Source organism: Theropithecus gelada, chromosome 5 (genome assembly GCF_003255815.1).
Source record: "Theropithecus gelada isolate Dixy chromosome 5, Tgel_1.0, whole genome shotgun sequence".
Taxonomy (NCBI): Eukaryota; Metazoa; Chordata; class Mammalia; order Primates; family Cercopithecidae; genus Theropithecus; species Theropithecus gelada.
In genome coordinates this window covers 155792900-155817680 of record NC_037672.1, presented here as the reverse complement: position 1 = coordinate 155817680, position 24781 = coordinate 155792900, and the positions used below count along the sequence as shown (strand labels likewise).

At 39.8% G+C, this 24781-nt stretch overlaps 1 protein-coding gene across 4 annotated transcripts in view; it reads right to left on the bottom strand.

The window, feature by feature from the left end:
* FNIP2 (folliculin interacting protein 2) overlaps positions 1 to 24781 on the bottom strand; it is a 137728-nt gene that overhangs the window by 50545 nt on the left and 62402 nt on the right. For 3 of the 4 annotated variants that reach the window (XM_025385077.1, XM_025385078.1, XM_025385076.1), the window contains exons 4-8: positions 22829 to 22929; positions 22652 to 22723; positions 21155 to 21255; positions 19302 to 19373; positions 3248 to 3377 (exon numbers count right to left, since the gene is read on the bottom strand). In XM_025385077.1, coding sequence (XP_025240862.1) covers positions 3248 to 3377; positions 19302 to 19373; positions 21155 to 21255; positions 22652 to 22723; positions 22829 to 22929 — 476 coding nt within the window. Of the gene's footprint in view, positions 1 to 3247; positions 3378 to 19301; positions 19374 to 20882; positions 20973 to 21154; positions 21256 to 22651; positions 22724 to 22828; positions 22930 to 24781 lie in introns of all 4 variants that reach the window. The other variant, XM_025385074.1, reaches the window with a different exon arrangement.

Genomic DNA, 24781 nt, shown 5'->3' with positions numbered 1-24781 from the left:
TCTTTTTTCACCAAAGCCAACTGTAAAATTTATTATAGAAATACTATTCTAACTTCCTCCCACCTTTGTAAGTGCTGGTCGCAAATAATTTCTCTGACCTACCTTGTCTGAAAATAGATCATAAGACCATTCCATTCCAGAGGGGTCTTACCCTCTACCTGGGAGGAAGGAATGCTATACAGAGAGGTCAAAAAGAATTCCGACAAGACAGGCCCCGCTGGGTTTTCCTGCTTAAGTCTGTTACCAGTAGATCATCTCTGTCCAATCACATTTCTACACGGCAGTCCATTCTTTGTTGAACTTAAGCATAAAAATACAGTTCTCCTTGGGTCCCTCAATCTTCATGTCTGAAGGCTCCATGTCATATGAAACTCTGACTGAATAAAATTGTTATGTTTCTCTCTTATTAACCTGTATTTGTTATAGGAGTGTCAGCCATGACCCTTATGATGGGGAGGGCATGGATGAACTCAGAACCCAGGGCTTGCAGCCCAGACACCGAGCAACTGGCCCGGCAGTCAGGCACATACCCATAAGCCTGGGGCAGGCCATGGTGTTACAAGACTCTAAGTGGCACGGCTGGGTCTTGGACCCACACTGATGGCTGTGACTATGGTGACAGCAGAAGCTGCAGAGGCCATGGTTATGGGAGATAGGGGAGCGGAGAGAGGAGGGACTCTGGTAGCTCCAGGAACCAGGGTGGAAGGCCAGCTTGCCATCAGTCACTGGAGCCTGTCCCTATAGAGTCTGCACAGATATTTAACTCTCTGACCTGAGCCCCAGGACAGTAAATTATCACAAAGTAAAAGCCTACACGGGGACATTGCAATAAAGAATATCAGGGAGTTATTACAATTCTGCAAAGAGTTTAGTCTCTGTTTTTGAAAACTGCTGCAACACTGCAAAGTAAATATTCATAGGCATAGAAATAGAAATTGAATGTAAAGATTGTTATGCTGGAAAAAACCACACTGTTTTCATATGAAGCTTCAGATGAACAAATTATTAAAGAGGAAGGCTTTTTTAAAATTAATTTTTCCTCGTAATTGAGGACACAGTGATAGAATGCATAAACAGGCATTTTGAATTATATATAACTCATGAGAACATTTTTAGTTTCTTGTAAGATCTCCACAAGTTACAGGAAATGTCAGAAGAAATATTAAAATAAGCTTGTATAAATTTACATCTAAAATTAAATTCAGACTTACTCAAAATGGATTTGTGTGAAGAATTAAATCTTTTAAAAAACTGTTTAACAAGAATCATCTGATGCAGATGTACTAAAATTTACATCTTGAAAGTTTATCAAAAATTTATCCAAATGTTGTCATAGTCCATAAAGCTATGTAACACTGCATCAGCAGAAAGATCCTTCTCCAAGTAAAAAATTATCAAGAATTATTTGCCACCTTGCATTTGCCAGGAGTGACTATCACTTTCAATTATATCCATTGAAAGCCAAGTTGCTAAAACTATAAACTTTGATGACCAAACAAATGTATTTGCAGAAAAGGCTTACAACACCAGATATCACATAAAGTATTCTTAAAGAAAAACTTTTTTCCTTTTTAGTCCCTTTAATAACACTTTTCTTGTTTTTTGAGTAAGAGGCACCACATTTTTATTTTGCACTGGTCCCATAAATTAGGTAGCCAGCCTTGACTGTATTCACAACCTTTCTGAATGTGAGATACTTATTTTAGGTATAAGAGTTCACTAGAGATTCACTAGTTCCCAATGCCAGATCTCAATTCAAATTAGTTTTGAAGAATTTCGAAGGAGTTGAGAAACATTATTTCAACTTTGGATTTAAGCCTGAAGGGATTAAAAAAACATCTTCAGAAAAGAGATGTTGAAAGAGGATGGTTTCCAAGACTCATCTCTTCCAATCACAGAAGCTGTCATAATGACAGTGAGGATGGTGGCGGTGCCATCTCCTGAGAGTTGCAGTAATGGTAATGACAATGATAGCAATAATAATAGTAAATAAATCATACTGGCCATATTTTATTGCCCATATCCTATGTCTTGGCTAAACACTGGACTTGCTTTATCTCATTTAACCCTCCCAGCCACAATCTGAAGCTGTGCTAGTGTTATTATATTGCAGATGATGATGCAACACTCAGAATCCAGGTTAACTTATTCTATCATACATCTAGTGAGTGACAGGGCTAGGACTTGTGTTCACACAGAATTCCAAGCTTTTAATCATTTCATTCAAAGTCCACCAACCAAAAAGTAGCTTCTTGATGGGTGGCGAAGGTATAACTTTTTCTTTCCAGCTAGCTCCCTAGGATTGTGAAAGGAACAGAAGCGAGGCAAGCAACCTGATGTGTGCTACTCACACACCCTGACCCCTCAGTTTCTCAGCTCGTCTCTTCAGTGCCATCTCTTCCAGGAAGGGCTCCCTAATTCCCCCCATGAGCATCACTGTATTTTCTCCATCCTGAGTCTCACAGCACTTTATGTCTTCCTATGATATTTACCACGTAACATCTTTATACCATTATTTATGTGTGTACCATCTCGTAAACTATTCAAGTACAGGCACATGCTAAACTATCTTATACCTTCACAGATCCCTAAGTATGGTGAGTACCAGTCAATTTACTAAATCAGTTAATTGACATGTGAATTTTTATAGGTACACATAAAAATTCCCCTTCAAGTATTTGGATTGTAGGAAGAACAAGTTGGAAGCTATGAATGTAACATCAAATGTACATTTTGCACACAACTAACCTTTAGATCCAAAAACCAACTGAAATGAAGACAGAAAATACCTAGATGCCATCTCTATTTAAAATCAGGTTCATATCTGTTTAGTTTAAGAATTTACGTATCACAAACCCTTGACTTCATATATTTTTGAATACAAAACTGGTATCACTGTAGCCAAGGAAGAGATTGATCCACCCTTCATTACTTTTATAAGCTACATCTGGAAGGGACCCACTTTAAAGAGAGCGCACCATTTTAAAAGAACACCCAATCTAGCTCAACATGATACAACTACTCAGATACTTCCCAGTGTCTTCCAAAGGAGAAGATTTTTAAATTTCAGCTTTTATTTATTCTTTCCTTTAGAACTTCCAATTTGTAAACTTTCAGGCTAAGCTGAAGCTAATAAAAAAGTTTTGGTTCTTTTTCCACTGACAATAGGCACGAACAGTTGCCCTGCCAGTTTCATCAAGCTGCCTACACTAGCACTTTTCTCAGCAAGAGGAAACTTGCAACTCACCTCCTTGGAATGATGCCATTTTCCAAACTTGTTGTCTGACTTCGAAGCCAGCGACGCTGGTAACTGCTGGAAGAAGATGTAGAGGAACTTGGAGATGGGAAAGGTGTGATCAAAAGACTGCTTAGTGAGGCTGTAGGAAGAATTTAGAATTTAAAAGTTGAGGTCAATTAGTCCTTATATAGCTACATAATGCACAACATTATGAATGTATTTAACATCATTTAACTCTCATTTATTATGTATTTAATATCACTAAGCTGTATACTTTGCCATTAAAAAATGACAAAACCTGCAATTACCTTTGCACCAACCTAATAAAATGGTTGAGATGGTAAATTTTATGTTATGTGTATTTTAATACAATCCAAAAATTGGAAAAAAATATCTATGCCAAGTAATCTAAAATTTCAGGTTCTACCAGTCATATCCAGCAGGGGGAGACTATAATTTCTCTCTTGCTAAGATTTCTGAACAGCAAAGAAAACATCCTTTAAAAAGGAAAACAAATTAAAGGAAATAAGAGTGTCACAGATGTAGCAAGTGCATAAATTAGCAGGCCCATATTACAAACGCAAAATAATCATTACTCAGAGTGTAGATTGCAGATTTCTACTAAAATGGTCCACACGACATAACTATATTGCCACCTGGTATCTAATGCCATACACAATGCTTGCTTTACACACATTTCTTCCTGAGTACTCCTTCACTCTAGACTTTGAGGTAAAATTTAGGTAAATAAGTTTTTTCCCCACCGAGTATCATGTCTTACAACCTTCATCTCCACATATACAATACTTAGCCTCCTTCCCTCCAGCCCCCACTGCTACTCTGTTGTCTGTGAAAAAGAAACCTCTGCTCTCCAATATGCTCTCTGCTTGACTTACTTATTTGCTTCTGAGCCTTTCTCTGCTTCCTCCTGCTACATATTAGATGCCTACACCTGCATCTCAGGAAGTATGAGCTGACAGTGCCAGCCCAGACTTTTCTAACCAGCAGGGAGGAGGGACTAGTCCTTCTCAGGTAGGCAAAGGGTTTCTTTCAAGTGAAGCTGCTTGATGAACATCTACTGATTTGAAAGAATGGAAGAAAACAGACTTGTTCTGCTTTTACTTCCCTAGGGCAAAGGAATTAGACATTGAAATGTCACTCAGTCCAGTGGAAAATAAAATAGGGTGCTACAGATGGCCAGTCAACATTTTCTGAAACAAATCACAGGGTAAAGGAAACTGATTTTGGTAAACACAGTATACTATGCTCATGAATATGACTTGATAAAGCAGTGTCTCCACACAAACTATTACATTTTTATTTATACTTTTGTGGGCAAACGTAAATAACCTGACTCCCTGACCTGAGCTCTTATATACTACAGGAGTTACTTTGCTATCAACTAATAGGACATGCCAGGTGTGCTAGGCAACTGGGGTAAATGGTGGACAAGTCTATAATAGTATCAACGAACATGATGACTCAAGTTTCTTCCCAAAGCAGAGGTCTACGAGATGCTTTTCCTTTTATCTAGCTGATATTCACAGAAAATTTGTTTGGTAGGTATTAATCATCTTTGCATCCATTGTACCCATAACAGTGCCTTGACCACAGTAGGCAATTAGCAAATGCTTCCTGAACGAATGGCTTTTTTTTTTTTTTTTAAACCAAACTGTTACATGTGGCTGGCCCCAGTAAGCTGACCTGGTTGCCATCTTGAGACCAGACTTAAATGCCCAAAACCAAATCCACATTTCAAGTATCACTGAACAGGTAATTTTACTGAGAATTTTGAAGGGAGTTAGAAGAGAGCTTTTCCTTGGAGTCACACAAAATTACTTAATAAAACATCCCAAATAGACATTTCTGTCCTGCCCCCTAGTTCCCAAAGTCCCCTACAGAATCCAGAAGCCCCTTCCCATATCTCTAGGGTCCTGCCTCTTTCCTTGCCTTATGCTGAGCAAATCAACTTCTGGCAGGCAGAAGACAAGGTTGACAGGGGTACTTGATGGATAAATACTTTTCTCCTGTCACAGTATTAGGGCTTAGAAAATGGTACCCCAACATATGGTGCCCTGGCATCCTGAGCACTTTGGACCAAAGGACACTGGAAGGCCTCAGAAGTCAAGTCTGTCTCAGACCTTCTCCTGCCCTTCTTTCTCCTGCTCCCGCTCCTCCCTGCAAGGCAAATCACAGAAACTAAAATTCCTCTCTGCATTAAGGCAAGTCATAGAAACTAGATCCCCTTTCCCCCAAAGCCAGCCATGAAACCTAGAAATATTACTCTAACATTCCCCTGCCTTTCTGTGTAAAAGCTGGCTATAAAGAAATTCTTACACCTACTTTATCTGAAAGTAGATTGTAAGACCCTTAATTCCAGAAGGGGTCCAGTCCTATACCTGACAGGAAGAAATGCCACACAGAGAGATCAAGAAGAATCTGGATGGGCCCTTGCTAGGTGGGTTTTCCCCTTTGGTCTGTGACTGTAAGATCAACCTCTCTTTGTCCAATCACAATTCTACCTGGCTACCCACTCTTCACCAAATCTAAGCATAAAAAGGGACAGTTTTCCCTTGGGTCTTTGGGTATCTCTGAAGGCTCCCAAACCATATAAAATTTTGATGCATTCTTCAGTATGACAACTGCATTTTTCAACTCCAGATTTTCTGCTTGATTCTTTTTAATTATTGCAATTTCTTCATTAAATATATCTGATAGGATTCTGAATTCCTTCTGTGTTCTCTTGAATTTTGAGTTTCCTCAACACAACTATTTTGAATTCTCTGTCTGAAAGGTCACATATCTCTGTCTCTCCAGGACTGGCCCCTGGTGCCGTATTTAGTCCATTTGGTGAGGTAACGTGATCCTGGATGGTCTTTATGCTTGTGGATGTCAGCAAGTGTCTGGGCATTGAAGAGTTAGATATTGATTGTTGTCTTCACAATCTGGGCTTGTCTGTACCCATCCTTCTTGGGCAGGCTTTCCAAGTGTTTGAAGGGACTTGGGTATTGTGATCTAAGTTTTTGGTCACTGCAGCTGTATCTGCATTAGGGGGTACCCCAAGCCAACTGACACTGTGCTCCCCTTGGCTGATCTTAGATAAGATCTAGAAGAATTCTCTGGATTACCAGGCAAAGACTCTTGTTCTCTTCCCTTACTTTCTCCCAAACAAATGGAGTCTGTCTCTCTGCTGAGCTGCCTAGAGCTGGAGGAGGGGTGACACAAACATCCCTGTGACCACCACCATTGAGACTGCACTAGGTCAGACCTGAAGCCAGCACAGCACTGGGTGTTGCCCAAGGCCTGCTGCCACTACTACCTGGTTATCGCCTATGTTTGCTTAAGGACCTAGGGCACTAAAATCAGCAGATGGTGAAGCCAGCCAGGCTTGTGTCCTTCCCTCAAAGGTGGCAAGTTCTCCCTGGTGGGTCCAGAGATGCTGTCTGTGAGCCAATGCCTGGAGTCAGAAACCTTAGGAATCTACCTGGTGCTCTGTTCTGCTGCAGCTGGGCTGGCATCCAAGCCACAAGACAAAGTCATTCCAACTCTTCCCTCCCCTGTCCCCAGGCAGAGGAGTCTCTCTCCATGTCTACCACCACCACAGGCCCACAGTGGGTACTGCCAGCCTATAGCTGATGTTCAATTAACGCCCAAGGGCTCTTCAGTCAGCTTATGGTGCATGTTGCCATGCCTGGGACTCACCCTTAGGGCAGTGGGCTCCCCTCTGGCCCAGGGCAGGTCCACAGATGCTGTCAAAGAGCCAGCGTCTGGAATTGAGGACCCTAAGCGCCTGCTTGGTATTCTGTGCCACTGTGCCCAAGCTGGTACCTTGGTGCAAGACAAAGTCCTCTTTATTCTTCCCTCTGCTTTTCTCAAGCATAAGGGGCCTCTCTTCATAGCTACCACAGCAGTGACTGTGCTAGGTCACGTCACATCTCAGAGTCTCACCCAGGGCCTTAAGTCAGCAGGTGATGAATCCTGCCAGGACTGGCTCCTTCCCTTCAAGGCAGTGGGTTCCTTTGTGGCCCAGGCTGTGTCTGAAAATGTCCGGGAGCTAGGGCCTAGAATAGGCACCTCATGACATTGCCCAGTGCTCTATCCTACTGTGTCTGAGCTGGTATCCAAGTTGCAAGACAAAGTCCTCTTTACTGTCCCCTCTCTTCTCATCAAGTGAAAGAAAGGAATCTCTCCTGGAGCTACGAACTACATTGCCTGGGGTTGGAAGATTGGCGGCACAAGCACTCCCTTAGCTGTCGTGGCTGCTGTATCACTAAGCTGTGTGCACCCTAAGTCCACTGGCTCTGAGCCCAGCACAGCATCAGACTGGCCCAGGAGTTGCAGTCCTTGTGGTCTAGACAGCCTTTCAAGTTTATTCATTTAGGACCCCAGAGCACTTTAGCCCGTGGTGGCAAGGCGTTCCAAAACTCAAGTTCCAGCTGCTGGGATGGGCGTTTCTTCTGGCTAGGGCTGGAGTCAGTGCTCTGTGGGCGCCAGCTGAGCTCTGCCTGGTGTTGGCAGCACTGCATTCCAATGCAAAGTTTCTCCCCAAGCGCACAGATTCCCTTTCTGCACCACACGGTCAGGGGATTGGGGAGGGGTGGCGCTGGCAATTCAAGACTATCTCACCTACCCTCCCACCCTCTATGAAGTTAAAACCAGGTACGGTGATCGCTCAGCTGATTTTTGGTTTTTATGAAAGTGCTTTTTTTGTGTGAATAGTTTTCACATTTGGGGTTCCTGCAGGGCGGATGATCGATGGAGGCTTCCATTCAGCCATCTGGCTCTGCTTCCTCTTCACCTAAAATTTTAATTAAATCATTTGTTATGTTTTTCTCTTGTTAACCTGTATTTTGTTACAGGTGTGTCAGCTATGACCCTTATGAGGGGTGAGAAAAGGTATCACACCCTTTCTGCCCCTACAACACTAGACAGAGAAGACCCTGAGGTCCAATTTATTCTGGAAATTATCTGTATTATATAATTCAGTTTACAAACTGAATAAGAGTCCAGGCTCCTAGTTCAAATCCTGCTTCTGTGTCTAGCAGAGGTGACACTTGGACAGCAGTTGACTTAACCTGTCATCTGTAAAACGGGGACAATAAAGTACCACACCTCAGTATTCTTCATGAAAGCTGCTATCTGCTAGTGGATTCTGAATTGTAGTGGATCAAAACCAACATTTAAAAAAAACAAAAAAGAAAACAGAGTATATTGCACTGTTAATATTAATCCATGAAACTTCTCTGTAATATATAAAGATATTTCTTACTAGATCATGATATAAAATGCATTAGCATGAGTCGCAGACCAAAGAAAAATTTGAAAAAACAGCTATTTCATAAGCTTCCTGTGAAGATTAAACAAATGGATACATGTACAACACTTAACCCAGTCACCCACACGATAAATGTTAGCTTTTTACTTCTTCTAATCATTCTTAGAAAACGTGGGCCAAGTAAGACAACTTGGAGTACTAGAAGATTATTAGTTCTGATTAGTTAATTATGAGAAGAACTTAGAACTTGTAATAGAGACATAACAAGGGAAGGCAAAAAAATCAAAGAGAACATTCCTTTTTTCCTGCTGAATGACACTTTTTATGGCATGCAAATCAGACAGTTTATATTAAAGTGTTGGCTTAGTGTTATCCAGCGTTTCCTCATCAAAAGTATTTTAAGATTTTTATGTAAAAGTGCTGTGGCACATCATTGTTAATCATAGACTCTAGATAACAATTCAGTACAACTTTCAAATGCAAGAGGACTAATCTTAACCTGAAAACAACTGCTATTTTCACGAGGGTGGATTCAGTCAACGTTAGTGTATCTGAAAGTTGGCCTGGCTCACCGTCTGAATGGCAGTGCCTTCTGATGCAATGTATGCAATACTAGAGTGCTAGTACACATCTGAGTCACCTGGGGAGCTTGTTTAAAAAGAAAGCTTCATGAAGGTGGTGGTGCAAGCATGTGTGTCCAGTAACTTGGGGGCCTGAGGCAGGAGGATAGCTCAAGCCCAGAGGATCGCTTGAGCCTAGGAGCTTGAGTCCAGCCTAAATAACACAGTGAGACCTCATCTCTAAAAAAAAAGACAAGACAGCAACATGGGCTCTCCCCCAGTTGATTCACTACCTTTGGAATAGAGCCTAGCATCTACATGATAATAAAAAGAAATTCTGCATGAGTTCAGCACTAGCTGTGCCCCCAGTTAACTCTGTGTACTGGATAAAGAAATTCCCAATTGGTGCCTCAGTTATCAAATGCAAGACTTTTAGTTAAATTATTCACAGGCTCAGTTTCAGTTTTAAAAGTGCTATATCTAAATGGTTCCTTAATATTTTTAGCTTTTCTTTTACAATACTTTTATAATTAGAAAAAAGTTAATGCATATAGGTTGCAAAGATTTTGGCAGTTTTGTGCATTAAGAAGAAAATTAAAATTAACCCTAGTTCCATCACCAGATTACTGTTAACATTTTATATCTGGTTAACTCCCAGCTTAAACACAACTGTGCTTTTGTCCCCACCCTCCTATCTAAGGAGGTATCTTCAACTAGCATCCATTTATTCCTGCAGAGATTAACAATGAGAAAAGAGAATCAATCTAAATATTTTAAAATGCTGATTGCTGCTGTTCCTGGCATGTGCCAATCAAGTTCCAGATTAATGTTTAACTTTCTCTGAAAAAAATTTTGCTACTTGTGACAGTTTATTAGAAAACACTGTAGTGATTATTTGACAAAAGAATTTAGATTTGACCAAATAAGGCCCTGAAACTCTTAAATCAAATCCATTCACTCAATGAATATTTACTGAACACTTACTAAGCGCCTGCACCATGCTAGGGACCTAGCTCTAGGATGGAAACGGAAGGGACATAGGCAGAGTAGTTGCCCTTAAGAAACTTCACACTCATGGAATAAATACGATTATTTCAGACAGTGGTAATTACTATAAAAATAAGTTACCATGATTTTCTCTAAGTAACTAGGACAAAGGTTTACGGGGGTGGTAGAGGTGAATTCTGTAATCAGTGGTCAAGAACACCTTTATGAAAGCGGGTCATCTCAACTGAGACTTAAATGCCAACAACAAAAGCCAGCCATGGAAAAGGCTCAAAGGGAGAACATCCCGGATATTCTATATGAAAAGAACCAGATAATATCAATAATTACAAAAAAAATCCATGCACGCTCCTATTTAAATATATGGATGGATTTATTTTTCCCCCCTCATTCAAATATTCATTGATCATCTACTATATGCCAGGTACTATATGAGCTGCTGGGAACAGATCTGTTGATATGACAGATTGGGTAGGTTTCTGCCCTCCTGGAGCTCACACTCTGTGGGAGAAGAACAAACAAAAGTCTTCAAGGATTTAACAACATAACGACAGAATGTGTTAAGTTGAGAAAGAAAGTGCAAAAGTCAAGCACTCAGAAGCAGCTCCAGTTTCTTTAAAGGAAAAAGTTTTGAAGTTGGCTTCTTTATTCTGCCGGAAAATGTGATCATAGTTCCAAACAGGCAGCACCCTCAGACTTTGTCCAGGAAACACAGCTATAGCAAATGATCAGGGCAGGACCCTGGAACAGATCTACGCCCTGCCAAGTATTTTCATTTGCAAGGAGACATTTAGGGAAAGGATGCTACAGATAACTCCTAACTCTTCTCTATCTTCAGCAGCCACTCAAATACATGTGGAAACAATCCCATCAAAATAAAAAATGTATCAGTGGGATCAGACCCCTGTTTCCTCTCCAGACTCATTCTGCACCACTCTCCCTTCCCCACGATACATCTTTGCACTAGCCCTAAGCCCGTCCCATACCTGAGATGCTCTTTGCTGTGATCTTCACATAGCTGGTTCCTACTGCCATTCAACTCTCAGGTGAAATTTTCTCTTCTCAGAGAGGCCTTCCATAAGTTTTATTTTCCTCAATGGTAAGTGGTTGCCTACATTTTACTGTCTATTATCTGTGTCTTCTTTATTGAATATAAAATCTGTGAGATCAGGGATAATATCCATTTGATCACTGATCTATTCTCATATCCTAGAAAAAGCGTCTGCCACATGAGATGCTCAAAAAATACTGCTGGTTGAAGAATGAGCAAACAATATGTGAAGGATGACAGTGATATCCATCTCAATCAAGTGTGACAGAAATGAAGCATTAGAGAAACACATTTCTGGACAGAATTCAAATACTGAACTTGTTAAAAGTTTCCTGTGGCCAACACAGTATATACGGCATTTAGATTTTCTTTTTTCCCCTGCCTTCACTAAAAATAATTTTTTGGATGGTGTAAGTGATAGTATGGCTCTGAAGCTGGGCACTTTTTATATCTGTTTGACACAGGGGGCATTACATCCACAACATAATAATGATCTCCGTTTTTTGTAATATGACACTACTTATCTTCAAGTTTTAGCTTGAAACACTGGAAAAAATATAAGGTTCCTCAAAGTTTAGCAATGTATTTCTCAACACACAAACATAGGAGCATTTAAAAGGTAAATGAGTAGAGCTGTAATTATTGTCTAGCAGGAAAATTTCATTTAAAATAAACCAAAAACATTAATTTAATAGGAAAATCAAATTATAAGGATTACATTTTAGTTCCCAAATCACAAAATGACTTTAGGACTTTAAGGGGTCCTCAAAAGCCAAACAGGTACTTTAAAGTTTTAATAAAATTTCTATAAAGGCCCTTTAATAAAAAGCCAATGTTCTTACTACCTTGATTTCAAAACATCTTAAATTTTTTCCTTTTTAAAAAATGTGTATAATTTTAAAAAATTTATACTGTGGTTTTAAAAAATTTATAAGGGGTCCAAGTGCAGTTTTGTTACATGGATATGTTGTATGGTAAAACACCTTAAATTTTAATTTATCTAAGGCATAAATGCTAGCCACCTTGGTAACCAACTCACTCTCTGCATTTATATGTCAAATTATTCTAATGTCCTCCGTCTTTTATCCATAGTTTGGGCTCTAAGAAAAGTGTCTACAAAAGACTTATGGAGGGCATAAAAATGTGGTCCTTTATTATTCCATTTAAGTAAAAGTTATTTAGTCTGGCTTCACAAAGGATTTTAATTCAAGTTACACTAAATTTATAGTTTGCAGAATTTGATGTATTGCTCGATTTATTTAGGTCTTTTTTTTAATATAAGTTTTTACAGTTTCTCCATAGCAGTATCACATATTTTTTCTTAGATTTATTCCTTTATCCCTTACAGTTTTTATTGCTACCTACATTACTTTCTAATTTTTCTTAAATAGGTATGTAAGAATGCAAATTTAGAAAGGAAAAAGCTAAAGCAAAAGACCAAATAAGTTTGTGGAAATGAAAAAGATAAATATCCATGCCAGGAAAATACCAAATGTCTGAAATAGGAGAAGTATAAAGAAAGAAGAAACTGAGCCACACTACAGATTATCAAGCTCACATATATGAAGACAAGGCAAAGCAAGGCTAAGGCCAAGGCCAAGATTCGATGGTTAAGATACAATCAGGCATTTTTAAGATTTGGAGAGTTAATTACTTACATAGACAGTGAAAAGAAGAATAAGCCAAAGGTGATCTTTGCCCCACACACCAAAAAGGACAACACCAACACAAGACGGGCCAGATGCCTACAAGGCAAGTTGTAGGATATCCTGTTGCTGGGGAGTCAGTTCTAGACTGCAGCTACGTGCTTTTATATACTGCAGCTCTAGTCTGAGGCAGGCAGGGCAGAAAGTCCCATACCTCATCAGAACTCTGGAGTGGATGAGAAACTATCATGACAGCCTCCGGGGAAGGTAGGGAAGTGTTCCAGGGGGATCAAGTTGTACTGCCAGGGCTCAGATAAGATGCAGCTTAAGCCTTTGCCTATATGGAATTGTGCAAGGTCAATGGGTGTCACAGCCTTTTCCCTGACACAAAGAATAAACAAAAACAGTACCCTCCTTTGCTCTTCTCCTCGCTACAAAGCACTCTATCAGTTCAGTCAGTGAAGGGGTCAAGTACAAATGGGATGCCATCCTTCATTATTCAATGGTCCCATACTGTAATAAAGAACCTGACTTTATTTCTTGATGTTCAACTCCTGATAGCTTTTAAGCTTTACCCTCCTCTCCCTCTTCCCTTTCTGCTCCACACCTGGGCAAACTGATGAGAAAGCCCAGATGCTCACTCCTTTGGTGCCAGCGAGAATTTGAAACCAAATGCAGGAACCCTCACCCTAGCCTTACCCCGCAACCACCATAAAAGCCCCAGTCTAATCTCCTGTCGCATTCTCTCAAGACATTCTCCAACCAGCTCAAGAAGCCCACCCTGTTCTCTCCCCAGAAGAGCCTCATTATGTGAGTAATAAGCCTTTTCATATCCTCTTGGTGTGTGCATGTAGAGTCATCAATCTTGACATCTAAACCAAATTTTGGGTGTTTGTACATCCTGTATCTGCACAGAGTGACCAAAAACATGTCTTATACGAACACTATGATAATGTATTCTTACCCTGAAAGTTCATTTCAAAGCACTTAAATAAAAATGTTTAAAAGTACATATTATAAGTTCTCCTTATACTGACTTTGTTTATTTTACCACCTTTAAGAACAGAGGAAATGCAGTTGCAGACAGAACAGAAAAAGTATTTTTCTTGTAAATGATGTGAACACCTTGACGAGGAAGAGTCTAAAGCTGAATTCAGGTCAGTAGACAAGGCTCGATGACACTGGTCTCAATCCCAGCCCTCTGAACCTTACTCTACTCATGTACTCAAGACTCCAAATTTCAGCTTCTGGCTGGGCATGGTGGCTCACGCCTGTAAGCCCAGCACTTTGGGAGGCTGAGGTGGGTGGATCACCTGAGGTCAGGAGTTTGCGACTAGCCCGGCCAACATGGCAAAACCCCATTTCTACTGAAAATACAAAAATCAGCCAGGTGTGGTGGTGTGTGCCTGTGATTTCAGCTACTTGGGAGGCTGAGGCAGGAGAAAATCACTTGAACCTGGGAGGCGGAGTTTGCAGTGAGCTGAGATTGCGCCACTACACTCCAGCCTGGGCGACAAAGCAAGACCTTGTCTCAAAATAAAACAAAACAGAACAAAAAAAAAAAAAAACAAAAAAAAAAAACAGATTTTAGCTTCTGCCCTGACCCATCTCACTAGAGCCATTTTCCTATTTCTAAATTACAGCTGACTATGCACAACTGGAGAACATGTAGACATTTCTAGGTAAAAATGTATCCCAATCTCTGTAGCTAAAAAATTATCTTAATATCTGTCTCCCTGACCTGGCCTCCTGCTTTCCCTGTACTGGGTAATGCCCACCTCCACTTGCTTTCTCAGGTTAGAAACTGGAGAGGCATCCTTGATTCCTCCCTTCTCCTCCATAAACTGTGTCCCATTAATCACTGAACCCTGCCAATGCAACCTCCTAGGATGGCTGAAACCCAACTTCTTCTCTCCCAAGACCCTACTTAAAAATTTCTAATGGGAACCACTAGAATAACCCCTTAAAAAGCTATCTTTTGGATCTGTATATATAAAGAAGACATATTCAAAATATCCAAAAGAGAATACAACGAGGATGCATTTCCCTCCATACCTGCCCCAGCTTGCGCTGCTTTTTCCAAAGACATTCTATGAGTGGAGAAATGGCTGATTCTAGGATGGGGGTAGGAAATACACAAGATGACTCTGGAGCATCTTGTCGTGCGGAAAGTAAGGAAGTGCTCAAAATACCCCAACCCCTCACAGACAGAGGTATGTTAAAGGAGCATGGAAGCCTACTAAGAGAGTTCCCAATGGTCAAAACTCAAATGATTTGAGCAACAAAAGAAATGAAGTGGTGGGGTGCTGTGGCTCAAGCCTGTAACCCCAATACTTTGGGAGACTGAGGTGGGAAAATCACTTGAGCCCAAGAGTTTGAGACCAGCCTGGGCAACATAGTGGGGCCTTGTTTCTACATAAAAGAAAAAAAAAAATACTGGGTGTGGTGGTGCATGACTGTAGTCCCAGCTCCTCAGGGGGCTGAGGAGGGAGCATCCCTTGTGCTCAGGAGTTTGAGGCTGCAGTGATGCAGTGAGCTATGATCACACCAGAGCACTCTAGCCTAGGGGCAAGAAAGACCGTCTCAAAACAAAACAAAAAAAGAAATGAAGTAGTACTGGGTTTTTGTCAAAAGTGAAAAATTAATATATTTGAGTTCATAGTAGTATAATGACTAAACAAATAAAAATGGGAGAAGAGACCTATCTCCAGCAGGAGAAGTCCAAATAATTTATGGAGCTACTCCGTCCTCAAGGAGGGGCAGCATAATTCCCCACCCCGTAGGTATGCGGTAAGCATAGTGACTTCTTTCCAAAGTACACAGCCTGGACAGGAGGAAATAAAGAGTAACTTTACGGTGGAGAAACTGACAAACACTACCTCAGCCAGGTAATCAAGGCCAATATTAATAGTCATAAATCATGTTGGTAGTATATACCCTTATAGGATGTGATGAAAATGGCACTTTACTTTTGTGATCTTCCTTCCCCAAACCCATAACCTCAGTGTAATCATGAGAAAAACATTAAACAGATTCTAATAATGGGGCAATCTACAAAATACGTAACCAGTACTCCTCAAGATTACCCAAAACAAAGAAAATCTGAGAAACCACCACAGCTAAGAGAAACCTGAAGAACATGACAACTAAGCGTCGTGTCCCAGAACCAGAAAAGGCCATTAGATGAAAAACTAAGGAAAAAAAAAAACCCACAAAAAAACCTGTGGACTTTAGCTAATAGTAATGTATCAGTATTGGTTCATTAATTGTAACAAATATACCATACCAACATAAGATGTTAGTAATAGGGTGAACAGAGTGCAGGTTATATGAGAACTCTTGTACTACCTTCTCGATTTTTCTGTAAGTCTAAAATTGTTCTAGAAAATAAAACTATTTTTTAAAATTTCCCCTTTTATCAACTATTTAGACAGGAAGTTAAAAATTGCAGACCTAGGCTAGGCATGGTGGCTCACACCTATAGGCCAAGGTGGGTGGATTGCTTGAGCTCAGGAATTCCAGACCAGCCTGAGCAACATGGCGAAACTCCATCTCTACCAAAAATACAAAAATTAGCTAGGTGTGGTGCTATGTACCTGTAGTCCCAGCTACTTGTGAGGCTGAGGTGGGAGGATGGCTTAAGCCTGTGAAGCAGAGGTTACAGTGAGTCAAGATTGTGCCATTGCACTCTAGCCTGGGCAACAGAGCCAGAAAAAAAAAAAAAGAAAAAAGAAAAAAGAAAAGGCAGGCCTAAAAGAGAATAAATAACATCTTTATGTCTTCAATTTCTCTACATCTTCTACTGCTAACTTAACTCTCACACTTGGAGCTCCTGCTGTTTCAGAACTTGGGTCTTCATCCCTACACAATTTTAGATGGGTATAAGGAGACAAAATCTTAGAGGACAAACTACAGTGTGAACATAAAGAGTTTTTACATTAACAGAGTGTTACATGCCACCACAGGTGTGAAGCTCACACTAGTCTTGACGTGGACTCCATGACTTCAGAACCGCTCCCAGGTGTGATATCTGAAGGTAAAGACATCTACCAGGATAGCAGGGAGAGCAAAATGCCACTCAGGGCCATTTGCAGCCCTCTCCACCATCTGTGCTCCCTTCCTCCCAACAGGAGAACCGGAGATTGGAAGTAAAGACTGCCCAGAATAGAAGTCAAAGTGCCAAAGAAAGCCAGCCTTCTCCAGCTTTCAACATTCACATTGGTATCAATGTCTATCATCCATTCTTTTCAATCTGGTCAGTCCCAAGTTCCTCTCATGGACTGCAAAAAAGCATTCTGACCTGGCTGAATCTTTACTTTTCATCTGACTTTCTACTTTAATTTGAACTTGACTTCCCAACTTTTCTGTTTCTCAAAGAGCAAGGAGAAGTGGTTTCAGGAGCAATTTAGAATCGGAACACAAAACAAGTAAGATGTCAATCTGTACGACGTGAACCATTTATATGAACTACATTATAAACCGAGTTTACCGAGGCAAATCCAAACTTCTTCCTAATCATGTTTTTGTTATTAGGTCCCTCAAATTCCCTGAATCTTTTTTCCACAACAAAAAGGGGCATAAATAAATAAATAAGGTTACAGCTGTACAGAAACTGTGATGTCAGTGTTCAGAACGGGCCCCAGTAGAACGTTGCTCGTCCTTCTTTCACAGAGAGCTAAAGAGTTCCCACCACACAGAGGCAAACATGTTAAATTCTGTCACCCACTAAGACAGCCATCTTGACTAAGCGTGATCTTGGTCCTAGGGCTGTGCTGCCCGCTCTGCGACTTCTGGTGAGGCCCACATCTTCTTGCCAGGAAAGTCAACCATAACAAAGCCTTACTGCCAGTCCTGTCGGGCGCTGGGTCACGGGTGGTTACAAAGGCAGGGAGCCGAGCTTTGGGACACTAAGCTCTGTAACACATGCTTATTGTCCTTGAGTAACTGATGGAACTCAGTTATCTGACAGGGTCCCACAAAGGCAGGAGGAGTTGTCTTCAGCACCATTAAACAGAAAGAGAACCAAACCAGTTTACTTGGCACTTCATAAGTTGCCCTTCACCTTCTCAGATTTTATGTCGTACAAAAGGGGCTGTAAGTTAAAATGATACAGGTCTGATCAATGAGTCTTTCTTTTCTTCTCTTCTTTCTTTTGTTTCTTTCTTTTTGAGACGGAGTCTCTGTCATCCAGCCTGGAGTGCAGTGGCGCAATCTTGACTCAGTGCAACCTCCACCTCCCAGGTACAAGTGATTCTCATGCCTCAGCCTCCTGAGTAGCTGGGACTACAGGTACGCACCACCATGCCTGGCTAATTTTTTTTTTTTTTTTTTTTTTGTATTTTTAGTAGAGATGGGGTTTCGCGATGTTGGTCAGGCTGATCTCGAACTCCTGACCTCAAGTGATCTGCTCGCTTTGGCCTCCCAAAGTGCTGGGATTACAGGTATGAGTCACTGTGCTGGGCTTGATCAATGAGAGTTTCTGACCAAAGGTTCCCAGCTCAACTTCACAGAAAAGATTATGAACACCAAAGCACATCAATTTTAACCATAAATAAAATGCTATATACTTTACATTATGTGACATATGTAAACCAAACTGGGGACTCAGCAACAAATCACATTTCATTTAGTAACACGAGAGCAGAGTTGCACAGAGTGGGGTAAAAGGCTCTGAGACTACACAGGAGCACAAGGACCTTGGAGTAGTGTCTAAGGGGAGGAGCTGGACAGAGAAATGAGAGAAAGGCCAAGAAGAACATCATGTGAGGCCCGGATCCAGTCTGAGCACTGGCTGGCTGGCCCATTTGTGGAAGGTGTCATGTATCACAGGAGAAGGCAGCAGGGTGCTCCTAGTCTCAGTGGAAGGCAGGGGCGGCCTGTATGGTATGTATTCATCAGGCAGAGCACCACACACCCCCGAGTTCTTGAATTTCAGTTCCCTCATTCATCACCCTTCTCTCATAATACAAAATCTCAGATCTGAACCACAAGTCAAAACTCAAAAGAGGTCACATACAAAAGGCAAAACCAAGAGATCCTAAAAGCAGTAACAGAAAGGTTTAGACCTTGTTGGCAAGGAGAGAAGGGTACCTGATAAAATCTAGATCAGCGTGTCTTTAGAACAGAAGAAATGGTGAGGAGGTCAGCTGGCTGGTCCTCCCACTGTCATAAGACAGATTTACTTCCACAAACTCTTCTCTTCCTGTGAGTCTATACTCAATAGTCAAGCAAGCACATTACTAGTACAATGGGCTCAAGGAAGCTTCACTCTGGAAAGAAATTTCTTAATAAACATTAGTCTCATATACATTCGAGTGTTAGAAAAAACTAGTTTATGTTGCACAATCACTCGTAGATACTCGTAGGTACATTAAAGTTTCAGATATTTAGATACATCAGACTATCTTAGGAAGGAAAAAACAAAGAACAGGATGAGGGTTATCCACCTGTCTTCTACTTTCCCAACTTCCATACCACTGTAGATAGTTCACTCTGTTAGTTAAACCAATAAATGGAGTACAAGTACCTGATCGAGCAATGCCGCTGTCCCTGTCTTCATTCTGTCCTCTGCTTGGCATATCAACTGGTGTGCTGTGTGCTAAGATAAAGGAACAAGGAAACCATGTTATTGGGCTCTTCAGAGATACAGTTTTAAAAATGACTGCAGTAATTTTCACATTTCAAAGTAGGCTACTGCTACTGATGATTGGCATAAGCTTATAACAGAGATTAACTAGAAGGCAAAATTAAATATATAAAAAGATAATGAGAAGAAAAGAGAACCAAGTAACTATCTCATAAAAATCTGCCTGTATTCAATTGTAGCATACGAACTTTTTTGAGTGACGTTCAACTCTTAAGAAAAAACTCTGAATAATAAATGATTGCAGTTGATGCAATGAACAAACATTCTCAGGTAGATTTTTTTTTTTTAGCCATTTTCTTCATTAGTAGTAGTATTTAAATAGCAATGTCTTTTCAAAATGCTTTATAATCAGTTTTGGTAGTAACTGTAGGCGACTTAGGGAAGAGAAATACTTGAAAACCATTTCATAAATTCAAAAAATGTTTCTCTGTTTATAACCCACTCTCTTGGCAGATAGAAAACATTTATACTCATTTTCAAATATTTCTTCCTCCATTTCTTTCCATATACACCCATACACAGTATTATTGTAGAGTTACTTAGAAAAACTCATGTTCTGGCATGAATTGTGGAAAACACTCTGAAGTATTATAGACTTCTAGGAATGCTTCAGACTGACCTAAGTTGCATACTTATTGTGCTAGAAGGTAGATGAGATGCTGCTGTAGTGAAGTTTTAAATGAACAAGCAGCCCAGTGCTCTGCCTGATTATTATACTTGACAGCTATTTTTTGAAGCATGTTTATTTTCACAATTTTAAAAAGAGAGTATTTAAACGCGTTTTCCTCACTCTAAGTAGGTGGGAGGGTGTCAATTTCATTAGGGTGACAGTTAACTTTGGTACTTAGCATATTTCAGGCTACAAAGAACAGAAAGGAAAATACTATTTGCTATACTCACAACTTTAAATGTTAGTAATGGAGGTTCCCTACATGTTAATCATGCTAAGACAAGTTAAATCTCAGAGACACCAAGATGACTATACCTGTAAATAACCTAGAAATTGTATTTACACTACTTAAATGAGAGAGGGAGAGGGAGAGGGAGAGTGAGAGAGAGAGAGAGAAGTCTTTCATGCTCTTATTAGAGTGACTTTTAATGAAACTTCGTGCAGGTAAGGATGCAGTTGAATAAATGGATAAAAGACACCAAGGCAAAGGGAAACAGTTCATAGTAGCAGAAGAGGCCCAGAAAAACAGGAAAAAACAATCCTCTTCGAAATACTAAGGGCTCATTTCAGATCAAAATCAGCTTATACTAGAGTATTAGCGAAGACATTTACAAGAGGTTCATTGGCAGAATTTTCGATACACCATGGATTTGGCCGCATTTGAAACCGTTATCTGCGATCACAAGAGCCCCTTGGATTTCTAGAGAGGCACAAGTAGGATTTTTCCTAAGAACCTGCACAGGATTTATTAATATGTGTGGGTCACACTGTACTCAGCATTCCACACAAACCTGCAAAGAAAGAAGCACTCCGGGTGAGCCGGAGAGGTCCTCCTTCAGCTACCCCCTGCAGCAGTTTGCTGCTGCATGCTTGCAGCAGACCTAGAGATGGAAACACATAGAAGAGGGCAAACAAAGTACACACACAAAAAAAATAAACACAGATTAAAGATAACGCAAAAAAAAAAAAAAAAAAAAACCCACAACAAACTCAAATAAAGCAAAACACACACCCACAATAGTGTATTCAGAAAGAAAGAATTTGTTTGTGTGTCTGATTTTACCTAGGTTACTTCCAGTACGACAAGGACCCAAACTATTCTGATTTGTGTTCAGTTTTCCCAAATTAGGATCTTGGTTGATGTACTCAAAGCTGTCTTGCAAGCTATATCCGGAGAGGGAAGGAAAAGGAGAAAGAGGACACAAATGTCAAGAAGTTACTAAAGCTGTTTTCTAATAAATAGACTTGCAAATGTAGACAACAACTGATAAGTCACTCAATACTTTTCCTTATAAACAAAGTCTCACATCTACCAAAGGGAATTAAACTTGCAACTTCAGGTGAATTTGTTGGAAGAAAACAAAAGCTATTTTGGATGTAGCTCAACCCATGTAACTAAACAACTATACTTCTAACAATTTCATGTTATATAATAAGACACCAAACTCTAAATTTTGCTTCAGTGACTGACACCTGAGATACTGTTATTCATTTCTACATTTTGCTTTAGCAACCGACAGATAACATGTTGCCATTCGTTTCAAGTATTTTACATAAACTCTCAAAACGAAATTAATTTTTACTCTTGGTTAACATCAATAAGCAATTCAGCAACTTTTTTCAGGAATAAAATATAACAAATTATAATTCTTACAGGAGTTTCATTTCACAACTTTTAAAAAGAATTACTCATAAAAATATGAGGGAAGCAGATTTTATTAATTTATTGTACTTATTAACAATTAAACTAAAGACTTATGCTGTGTGTAGAGCTGACAAAAACAACAGTGACAAAAAGACTTTGAGAATAATGCAGCATAATGAAGCCAAAATAATTTTTACTTAAATCTGCATGTAAGGGAATTAATGCAATAAATGTTCAGGTAATCCCAAGGGTCTGTTAGAAACAAATCTCGTAAGAAATAAATAACAATTATCATATTGGCTTAAGTCATGACAGTCCAATGTTAAATGTTCAAACTGTTTTGTTGAAGAGTAAGCCAAGACTCACTCAATGGTATTCAAATATATAGAGAAATATTTTTAATTTCCCAGGATAAGAAAAAACAGCTTTCACTTGACCCCTAAGAATGTCCTTTAATTTGTAACAAGCCCTTTTCAAATTTATCAAAGTACAACTGGTGTTTTGTTGTTTTATTTAAAAATGGAAGTATATGAAATAGTTCTGCTTGAAAGTTCAAAATACATGAATGCATATGCCAAAATGAGCTTAGGTTCTTAGATATTTCAGAATAATGTAGCCCCTTCCCTTTTGTTCTTTATTTTTGATTTCCCAGGAAATTAAAAATTGGTGACTGGGTAACAGATGGGGACTCAAAACATATAAAGACAGCCATTTGTCTTTAGGGCCACCTAATGAAGTCAAAGGCCTTTTCCCACTCACTGTTGATAGGACAGTAGCCACTTTTAAAACCCCTTTGTTAATTTGGACTCATTCTGCTTCTCATTTCAAAATGCCTTATGGCCCTTAAAGAATTATTCTATCTAGAAATACACACTTTAAAAAATGGGGGTGGGGAATGCAAAATCCTGCACTTACTTATTTGTACTTCCACAGAAGCTGCCCATTCTAGCAGAGAAGACTTTACTAATCATCAGTTGTGGAGGAGAACTGGGGAGCGGAGGAAAGGAGAGACGAAAAATACATTTATGAGTTAAGGAGTCAATACCACCATCCCATTTCTCAAAACTGGTAGAAAAGGAAGCCCAGACTCACCGTATGTAGTGTATCTTTAAGGTGGAGCCTTTGTAACTCATGGCAACTGAGCCAAACATCATTTCCCCCAACATGTTGACATCCGAAGCTGGTCGTGTGTACTACATGCAAGAAAACAAAATCAACGTTAGTACATGGAACATGACGTGCAATGCAACAGAAAATAATGTTTATTAATCTCATTAGTGTCATTGGTGATTAAAACTATTTCTCAAAGCTTCAAGTGGTCATCTTACAATCTTAACTTCTAATGGCAATTGCCTATTTTTCCCCCAAAGTATTACGCATGTTTGTGATTTCTTCTCTATACACGACATCATCACATAGGATCCAAGTGTTTTATCAGAGTTCATTTTTATTTTTATTACGAGAAACAAAGATTACTATTATCTCCATTTATAAACTCTAAATGGAAAGGTTCAATTATGAAAATAACCATTAACTCTTCTCTTGGTACTAAGAAAACATCCTGAAAAACAATATAGTTCAGTATTATTCAGCCAAATAATTAACAGTATGGAATAAAAAAATGCCCATTGCTGCAGATAGGGTTTTGTGAGGGTCCAAAAGATAACCAATGGTCTGATAACTCTAAAGTTTTACAAAAGTATTTCAAAAACATTTGATCCCTCTAGCTTCTGACCAGTCTCTCTCATGCCTTTTACCATCCAGAGTGGACTGCCTGCCTCCTCTTCCTCTACTCTCACTGGCTTGTTAATCTACCGCAGCCTGACTTCACCTCTTAGCTCAAACTAGTCCAACTGCTCCAATGATGACCTCCCCCCTCTTGGTCAAATCCAATGGACCCTTTCCAGTTTGCTTTATTAAACTTCTCTCAATATATTTGATTCTGTTCATGACTCTCCATTTTGAATCTCTTCTTTCTTAGATCATCCCTTACTATGGTTTTGCCTGGAGGTCAACCCTACTAACTGCCTGCTTTTTCAACCATTCTTTTGATTTTGATTATTATTTACATAGAATACCTCCTACATCTTTGTCTCTGGACCAGGAGCTCTCCTGGAGCTCCAGAATCGTATACCCCAATACATTCATTCACCTAGTGACATCTGAATGAGTGTCTTGGGATGTAGAATTCTGAGCACCTATACTAAGTGCTGGTGACACACTGATGAACAGTATAGGTATGAATGCCGAGCAAACCGACGTGCCACCAAAGCAACCGTGGTTCTGCACCCCGATCTACCAACTAGATTCTCTGTCACTGTGCTTTCCACCCAAGGAAAAACCTGGGAATCACTCTTAACATACTCTTCCGAATCTTTTTTTTAAAATTTCAAATACATACACACATATAGACACACAAGCATACATACACTGACACACAAATACACACTTACTTATACATGGTTGCAGAGGCAGAAAGAGAAAGATAAATCTATCAGCCCTGCTCAGCTAGGTTCCTCTCTCACGTTATAGCTCATACCAACTTCTTCCCACTATATGCAGACAGAAACCAACTGGTTTTCACATTCTTTATTACTAACTTCAACCCACCTCCTTCACTTATAATCTCCTTTTTCTTGGGGTACAAGGGCCACATGCCAACTGTGATTCTCAACCTGCTGAAAATTCTACTGTATACTTTTTAAACTGCAGACTGCTGTGAGACCCAGGAGCACTGTGTCTCAAAAAGGGCAAATGCATGGCACAAATCCTGACTATGAAATTAATAAAATCCTCTAGACCCATTTTCTGGTAATTTCCCTAGTGTTGTTTTTCCAGAAAAATAGTAGAAAAGATTCTACATAGGTTTAAGAAAAAGTTCAATATATTCCCCATCAATTAATATCCTTTTGCCATTCAATATTTATAAAACATTTCTTCCTTTTTATCTTGTTAGCTAATATTTCTCAAAAACCTCAACCCCTATCCTTACACACACACACACACACACACACACACACACACACACACACACACACACAGTGT